Source organism: Corapipo altera, unplaced genomic scaffold, assembly GCF_003945725.1.
Source record: "Corapipo altera isolate COAL_440 unplaced genomic scaffold, ASM394572v1 260, whole genome shotgun sequence".
NCBI lineage: Eukaryota > Metazoa > Chordata > Aves > Passeriformes > Pipridae > Corapipo > Corapipo altera.
The window spans coordinates 1-8,684 of NW_020885192.1; the positions used below are offsets into that span (position 1 = coordinate 1).

Below are 8,684 nucleotides of genomic sequence, written 5' to 3' on the forward strand. Positions count from 1 at the left end.
TCCCAGGATTTAGGGGTATCCCAGGGGGTTTATCCCAGGGTTTGGGTCCCTCACCCGTGTGTGTCCGCGCGTGCCGCTGCAGCTCGTCGGAGCGCGTGAAGCGCTTCCCGCAGAACACCCAGTTGCACACGAAGGGCCTCTCCCCCGTGTGCAGCCTCACGTGGGCCCTCAGCAGGGACGTCTTCCGGAAGGTTCTGCCACACTCAGGGATGTGGCAGATGTGCTTCTTCTTCCCTGGATCCCCCGGCCTGCGGAGGGAGGGAAGGGAATGTCGGTGACGCCCCAGGCCGAGGCACCTCAGCCCCCAGTGCCCCTAAACTCGAGTTTAAACTCTCATGGGGAACTTGAGCCAAGCCTGTTGTCTGATTATCCCAAGTCTCAGCTTGGTTATCCCCAAGCTCATCCCATTTCCAGGAGAGCAAAGCAAGACTTGGAGCGTTTTGTTTCTCCTCGGACAACTTCGGCCCTTTTAATTCTGGAATAACAGTACCCGTGATTTGAGTTGTTGTACCACCTCTGCAACCCAGGGGGAGCCTCTGCCTGGTGCCATTCCCAAATCTAGGGATTATTTACCCTCAATCCAGGGATTGTTTGGTTCAGCAGTGTTTTAGCCTCTTCCCCAGCCCGGTTGGTGTGACAAGGAAAAGCCTCTGGCCACCCAGAGGTGCCCCCTGAGAGTAGGAGATGTTTATCCCTCTCCCTTTTCTGGGTAGTTTGCTGAAATCAATCTGCCAATATTCCCCAGGAACCTGCTGTTATCCACCAGGAAACAGTTCCCACCAGAGGAGAAGGGTTTTGGGGGTGTGATGGAGAAATCCAAACCAAAGGAGTGAACCCCCCACTCTGGGAAGACCCCGGAGACACTCAGGTGAGGGGCAGCTCAGAAGGGGCTCATAAACCACCAAAGACCCCCAAAGCACCCCCAGACTCATTCCTGAGGCCTCCCACCACCAGAGGACCTGTGAGGCAACAAATCCAAGTGAGGCAACAAATCCAGAGCCTGTCCCAAGAGATTGCAAAGCTCCCCCACCCCCAGGGGAGGTGCCTGGAACCTCCTGAACTGATATGAATCCATCCCCTGAATTTATATTAATCCATCCCCTGAATTTATATTAATCCATCTCCATTCCATTCCATGTTTTGTGGGACCCTCACCACCAGGAAGACCAGAAGACCCCCAGGGCACTGCAGGTTCCACAGGGGTGACACATTTTCTCCCTCATCTCTCTCTGCCGCTCCCTTTTCTTTCTTTCTTCCCCTCCCTTTTTTTTTCCCTATTTCTTTCTCCCTCTCTCTTTCTCCGCCTCACATTTAATGTTAAATAAAACCCCTACTCTTGCCACTGGGTCTTGTTTGCATCCCAATTTGAGAGGAGCAATAATTTTATATAATTCCATCATAATTTCAACACCTGGCTCGTGACCCGGGGCCGGGCTCGGGGGCGGGCGGTGTCCCCGTGGGATGTGCTGCTTCCCACTCACCTCTTCTCCCCATCCTTGCAGTTGGGGCAGGTACAGGCCATCCTCCTCCTCTTCTCTCCGGGCTGGATCTCTCCAGACAGCGCCTGCTCCATCTGGAGCTGGATCTGGGTGGGGCTCAGCCCGCTGATGGTCAGGTTGTTGCCGGACACGTTCTGCACCGTCAGCTGCTGCTGCCCTGGGGGAGGAAAAGGGGGATCAGCAGCCAGCCAAGCTCCTTCCCTGGATTCTGCCAACCCCTCTGCAAGGGCTGGCTGGAGGGAAGACCCCCCCAAAACTCATCCCACCCCGCCCCACATGCAGCACAGCTCCACACCCCCCCACCACCACCACCCCTCCCCTCTGGGTAAGTCCCTTTTTCCTGAATATACTGTGCGGTTTTTCAAAGTTTTCGGTTGGTTGGACCCTTCCAGGAAAAAAAACTGTTCGGCTCTCAGAGGAGGAAATAAAAAAAGAAACTTTGAAAAAACGTGCAATATATTGAGCAAAAGAACGGGACTTACCCCCGGGGCCCTCAGTGGGGGTAGGGGCCCTCAGGCCCCGGAGCTCGCGGAGGAGGAGGCGGCACCCGGAGAGCTGGAAAGAAGAAGATGGGATCGGCGTCAGCAAAGCGGGATCGCTGCTCCCAGGGCAGCAGGAGGAGGAGGAGGAGCAGCAGGAGGGAAAGGAGGAGTGGGATTTGGCAGCAGAGCAAAGCAGAGGGGTGATGTCGGAGAGGGGAGAGCACGGGCAGAGCTGGGGCTCCTTCCCGGGTATCAGCGCCGAGCCGAGGGTCGGAGCAGCTCTTTGGTGGCACTTTGGAGGTGGGAATGTCCTCGCTGAGACCCACAGCCAGCAGGTCCTACCAGTCCCCTCCACATCTGCCCACGGCATCTCCCCTGTTCCAATTAAACCCCCCCCCTGGAAGCCAATCCCGGGGGAGCAGCGGCCAAAGGTGGAGCAGGAAACCACAGCGGGCCGGGTTTTCTGCTGACACGGGCTTTAGTGGAGCAAGAAGGAACAGCTTCCCCGTGCCAAACCGAGGTGCTGCTGGCACAGGAACCACGGCCCAGGCAGCAGGTCTGGCTGGCTGGGGAAGGAGATGAACTTCCCACAGACACAGCTCCCTGGGAAGGGCTGGTGGCAGGAGCAGGGACACAGAGGCTGTCCTGGAATCACCAGGGCTCTCCGTGGGCCATGTCTGGCTGGTTTGGGCTCAAGGAAGATCCCAGGAGGTGGGAAGATCCCTGGGAATGGTGATCCCTTGCTGTGGAGCTGGAAGCACAGGGCTGTGGGAATTCCCTCTGCTGGAGCCCAAAGCAGCAGCTCCCAGAGGATGGAGGGAGATGTCCCAGCACTGGGATTGGGATTTGGAAGTGTGAGCCACAGCAGGGGAGGCTGCAGGAGGGATAACCCCATGGTACCAAATCCCTCTGCCTGGATGGGTCCTGGTGCTCCAGGGAAAAAAAGACCTCCAAAAAAAAAAAAAACACACACCAAAAAAAAAAAGACACCTCAAAAAAAAAAAAGGCACTTAAAAAAAAACAAACTCAAAAAAAGACACCTCAAAAACAAGACTCCTCAAAAAAAAGACCTCGAAAAAAAAAAGGCACTTAAAAAAAAAAGAAATTCAAAAAAAGACCCCTCAAAAGAAAGACCCCTCAAAAGAAAGACCCCTCAAAAGAAAGACCCCTCAAGGGCCTGGGCACAGCTCAGTGTCCCCCTGCAGAGCTTTGAGGGGATGGAGCTCCTGGGAAGCCTCTGATGGTTCCTGCACCTCTGCCACCCCCCCTCCCCGAGCCAGCTGACCAGGGTGGGCTTGGGACCACCCAAAATCCACGCCAGGAATCACCCAGGGAGCCACAGGAGCTGCTGCCAGGGCACAGCGATGACCCTCAGCCTCGGGATCTGCTCCAAGAGGGGATTCCCAGCTCGGGGAGGTGCCCACACCCCCCCAACGTGTCCCTGTGCCCCCCATTCCCGCTCCGGGGCGGATCCCAGCCCACCTCCGGCGTTGGTGATGGTGACGGGCACGCCCTGGACCTGCACCCCGTTGATGTTGATGGTCTGCATGGCCTGGGCAGCAGCTGCCAGCTGGGCAGCGTTCAGGCTCAGGATGCCCCCGGCCGGGGCGATTTTGGGCAGCGGGCGCTCCTTGCGGGGTTGGGGTTTCCTGGAGCCCCCCGGGCCGGGGCTGCGGGACACGGGGCTGCTGCAGGATGATCCCGACGGAGCCACGGCCATGGCTGAGGCCTCCTGGAGCACCACGGTCTGCAGCTCCCCTGAGGGGGTTTTGAAGTAGACCTGAGAGTGGCAGAGAAGTGGGGTGAGATCGGGAATGGTTCCTCTTCCCCCTTCCAACACACCCCCACACACCCCAGGGATCATGGAACTGTGGATGGTTTGGGTTGGAAGGGATCTTAAAGCTCATCCAGTTCCACCCACCCAGGGACACCTTCCATTAGGTTGCTCAGAGCTCCATCCAACCCAGCCTTGGACACTTCCAGGGATGGGGCAGCCAAAACTTCTCTGAGTTGGAAGGGATATTAAAGTTCATCCACTTTCACCCCCCTGCCATGGGCAGGGACACCTTCCACTAGCCCAGGTTGCTCCAAGCCCTGTCCAATCTGGCTTGGGACACTTCCAGGAATGAGCCCAAAATCTTTCAGTTCCTCCTTCAAAACCTGCCCAAAACCCTTTGGTTCTTCCTCCTTCAAAACCCTCCCAAAACCCCTTCAGTTCCTCCTTCAAAACCCTTCAGTTCCTCCTTCAAAACCTTCCCAAAACCCTTCGGTTCCTCCTCCTTCAAAACTCTCCCCAAACCCCTTCAAGTTCCTTCTTCAAAACCCTTCAGCTCCCAAACCCTGGCTGAGGCTGAGAAGGCCCAGGTGGAGCCTGGCACCTGGGGAGGTGGTACCTGGGTGGGCGTGGGCAAGGCCCAGGTGGAGCCTGGCACCTGGGGAGGTGGTACCTGGGTGGGAGTGAGCAAGGCCCAGGTGGAGCCTGGCACCTGGGGAGGTGGTACCTGGGTGGGCGTGGGCTCCGCCGCCTGGATCTGGAAGTTCTGGGAGGCTTTCTGGGGCACGGTGGGCAGCGTGGCCGAGGCCGCCTGGACCACGCGCAGGGCCTGCTGTGGGATCTGCACCACCTGGGACTCCTGCTTGGGCTGCACCACCTGCACCTGCTGCACCACGGCCGGCTGCCCCGCGCCGGGGCTCTGCACGATCAGCAGGTTGTTGCCGGCCTGGATGATGTTCTCCGCCGTCGTCTCGATCAGCACCGTCTCCACCTGCTCGGCCACGGCCACGGCGGCGGCGGGTTGGGCGGGAGACGCCGCCTTCTTCCGGGGCTTTTTGCCCGCTTTGGAAGGGCTGTCCGTGAGCAGCTGGGCCTGGCCACCCTGCTCGGGGCCCACCAGGCTGTTGCTGGCCAAGGTCAGAGTCACGTTGCCGCCGCCGGGTAACTTGACCACGCTGCCCGCGCCCGGCGACGCTCCCGCCTTCTGCGCCGGGGCGGGTTTGATGGGCACGGGCTTGTGAGAGGAGGAGGAGGAGGAGGAAGAGGAAGAGGAGGAGGAGGAGGAGGAGGAGGAGGAAGGGGTGAGGATGGCCTGGTTGGTGCCTGGGATGATCTGGATCTGGTTGGCGAGGTTGGGCTGCACCTGGATGGTCTGTGCCCCGCCGGGCACCGCCTGGTACTGGATGTTGGAGGAGGAGGAGGAAGAGGAGGAGGAGGACGAAGAAGACGAGCGGGAGCCCTTGTTGAGCACGGCCGGGTTCTGGATGGCGAAAACCAGCTGCCCCCCCGGGTAGGAGGTGCCCACCTGGGAGCCCTGGATCTGGAAGAGGTTCCCTTTGGAGGACAGGATGCCGATGCTGCTCTTGGCGGAGCCCAGGGGCAGCGGGGCGGGTTTGATGGGCACCAGCTTTCGGGGTGTGGGCTGGGGGGGAGCCGGGGGGGTCACGGCGGCTTCCACGGCGGGGGGGCCGATCTTGCTACATGTGGCTGCCAGGAGGGCCAGGGGAGAGGGCTGGGAGTCCTGGGGACAGGAAAAACAGGGAAGTTAGGGATGGGAAGTTGTAGCAAACACCCAAAAATCCAGCCCAGCCCAAGCTGAGACCCCCCTCGTTAAGGGAAGTGGTTAATTACCCTTTAGCTGCCCCTCGTCACAGCCTGAGCCTTTAAATCACATCCCTGTGTCCCTAAGGCCACTACAGAGCTGGGGATACCTGGGAAAAGCTGTGGATACCCGGGAAGCCCGTTGGGATTTACCCCATCACAGCCCTTCAGCCTGAATTCCATTCCTTGTGGTATGGACCTGGGAGACCCCAAAGGGAAACAGTGAGAAAGGAGGAGGAAGGGCTGGTGTTGGGAGTGGGAACAAGCCCTGGAACAACCCTCTGGAAGAGTGTTGGGACTGGGAACAAGCCCCGGGACAACTCTGTGGAAAGGCTGGTGTTGGGATTGGGAACAAGCCCTGGGACAATCCTCTGGAAGAGTGTTGGGATTGAGAACAAGCCCTGGGACAACCCTGTGGAAGAGCTGGTGTTGGGATTGAGAACAAGCCATGGGACAACCCTGTGGAAGAGTGTTGGGATTGGGAACAAGCCCTGGGACAACTCTGTGGAAGAGTGTTGGGATTGAGAACAAACCCTGGGACAACCCTGTGGAAGGGCTGGTGTTGGGATTGGGAACAAGCCCTGGGAAAACCCTCTGGAAGAGTGTTGGGATTGAGAACAAGCCCTGGGACAACCCTGTGGAAGAGCTGCTGTCGTGAGTGGGAAGAAGCCCCGAATGTGGCTCCCCAGCCTGTCCTGCCACCAACCCTTCTCCTGCCACATCCCCAGTGGCTATTCCTGGTTCCTCCCGCATCCCAGGCCACTTCCCTGTGTCCCAGGCTGCCCTGGACCCACCTGGGTGCCGGAGGCAGCCGGCTGCAGGTACTCGCTGGGGCTGACGGCGGCGGTCGCAGCCATGCTGGCCCTGGAGCTGCCAGGAGAGAGAGCACATGGATCAGCCCAGGGAGCCCATTCCAAGACCCCCCAATCCCACGGGATCCTCCTGGTACCCCTCTCCCTTTCTCCCTGTGCCACCCACCTCACCCAGTCCTTCGGAGGATGGCAGGGGGGTGACAAAGGGGCTGCAGAAACGCGTCACCACCTCCCCACGCCCTGTTTGCCAGCCCAGGGAATTCCCAGGCAGCATTCCCTCGTTTTCCACACCCTCGTTTTCCTGCACCCCATTCCTGAAGCCACAGCCCCTCCCTGGGCTGACAGAGCCCCCCCACCCCACCCCAAAAAAAGGGGACCCTTCAAAGCAGAAGCAGGTTTGTGCCCACAGAGCCAAAATCTCCCCGTTTCCACCCCTTGCTGCCTGTTTTTCCAACTCTGGGAATCCCAAAAGGACAAGAGTTTTTGGGAAAGATTCATGGTTTTTTTAACATTTATAGGTTTAAACCAAGGGAAAGAGGCCCCTAAATCCTCACAAACTTGCTGAAGCTTTTGTTCTGGATTTGAAGACATCTCAGCTTTGACATTTCCCTTGGTGAATTCCCCATCCGGCAGCTGCTCCAGAAAAAATTCCCTGGATCAGGCGCCAGGGAGGACATGTCTGAGCTTGAACGATCTTTATTCCCATTGCTGGCAACATCCTGACTCCAAACAGGGAAGTTGAGGGATACAGATGCTTTGGGATCACTCAGGGCATCTCAAATGCAGCCTTGTGGTATTTATGGAGATTTTGGATGTCCAGAGGAATGGGGTAACAGGGATGTTTGGATGTCCAGGGATGGAGGAGCAGCCAAGGCTCCTGGAAAAAAGCTGTGGATCCCTGGGAAGCCTGCTGGGATTTACCCCCACCACACCCCCTCAGTGTCACAGGCAGCCTGAATTCCAAGGAAACCACAGGGGAGACCCCCCAGCTCCCACCACATCCCTGGGATATCCCAGGACACTCCTTCCCCCCCTGGGAATGTGGAGCCTTCCCTGGGCCAGCACCAGGTCCAAGGCTCCCTTCCAGGCTCTCCCACAGCACATAAATCCCTGGGAAGAGCCAGGTGGGAGTCCCAGGGTCCTGGAATGGCCTGGGAATTGGGAATAAGTCGCCTCATTCCTTGGCAAAGGAATTCCCATTCCCTTGCAGCCTCCTGGGAATGATGGAATTGGTGCCCAGCACTGGCCTGGGATGAAAGGGAATGTTTTTCCTGGAAAACCTGGAGCTTTCTTCCCCGAAAAGATGGGAATTTGCAGGGCTGCACCCTCCCTTTGAGCAGGATTAGGGCCGAGCTGGGGATTAACAGCCCTGACTGCAAAGCAGGGCAGAGACACAGCCTGGGACAGATCCCATTATCCTGGACAAATAAAGAGGAATAAGATCCAGTGGGATCCCCCCCGTGTGTGCCTCACTTGTATTGGACTCCAGGTGAATCAGAGCCCCCTAAAAATCCATGGAAAACTCAGCAACTCTCCCCCCCCCCCAAAAAAAAACCCCGGGGATTCTGGATCCAAACACAGATACGGGACAAACGAATCCAAGAGGAGCAGCTCCGTTTGTTTGCCAGGGAAAACCAGGGAAAAATGGGCACTCAGAGCCCAGAGCGGCTCAAGCACCTGCGGATTTACATCTCAACGGCAGGAAATCTTGGAACAATCCGGGATTTGGGAGGGGCTTGGTTTAAATCCTGGGAACCTGCCCAAATCCCCCCATGGGGATAAATCCCACCTTGGGAACCTGCCCAAATCCCACCAGGGGGATGAATCCCCCCCCCTAAACCCAGACCTGACCCCCCCCATCGACAAAGCCCCCCGCACCCCCCCGGCAGCCCCCCCTCACCCCCGGGGCCCCTCAGAGCATCCCGGGCAGAGCCACCCCCCATCCCCGGGGACCCTCAGAGCATCCCGGGTAGAGCCACCCCCCATCCCCGGGGACCCTCAGAGCATCCCGGGCATCCTCGGCCCGGAGACCCCCAGACCTGACCCCTCCCACCCCCAGGTGACCCCCCACGACCCCACAGACCCCCCTCCCTACCCCGGGCCCCCCTACGGCCCCTCCCGGCGGGTCCCGGGGGAGGCGGGTCCGAGGGCCCGGGCCCGCCCCCGACCGGGCCAACGGCGCCGGAAGCGCGGCCCTCCCGGCCGGGGGCTCGATCCGGGCGGGCCGTGGGAGCCACCGAGGGGTGCCCGGCCCCGCAGCCCCCGCCCCGGCCGCCCCCCGGCCCCGCTCGGCCCG

At 59.3% G+C, this 8,684-nt stretch overlaps 1 protein-coding gene across 1 annotated transcript; it reads right to left on the reverse strand.

The window, feature by feature from the left end:
• Positions 1-40: 40 nt before the first annotated feature.
• On the reverse strand, positions 41-8,241 carry SP2 (Sp2 transcription factor; the record flags this gene model as incomplete). The annotated part of the gene is made up of 5 exons (XM_027631245.1): positions 6,371-8,241; positions 4,483-5,496; positions 3,464-3,761; positions 1,482-1,656; positions 41-248 (listed from the first exon to the last, which is right to left on the reverse strand). Coding segments are annotated over exons 1-5 (1,758 nt in total), but the record flags the coding sequence as incomplete, so codon positions are not given.
• Between the last annotated feature and the right edge of the window lie 443 nt (positions 8,242-8,684).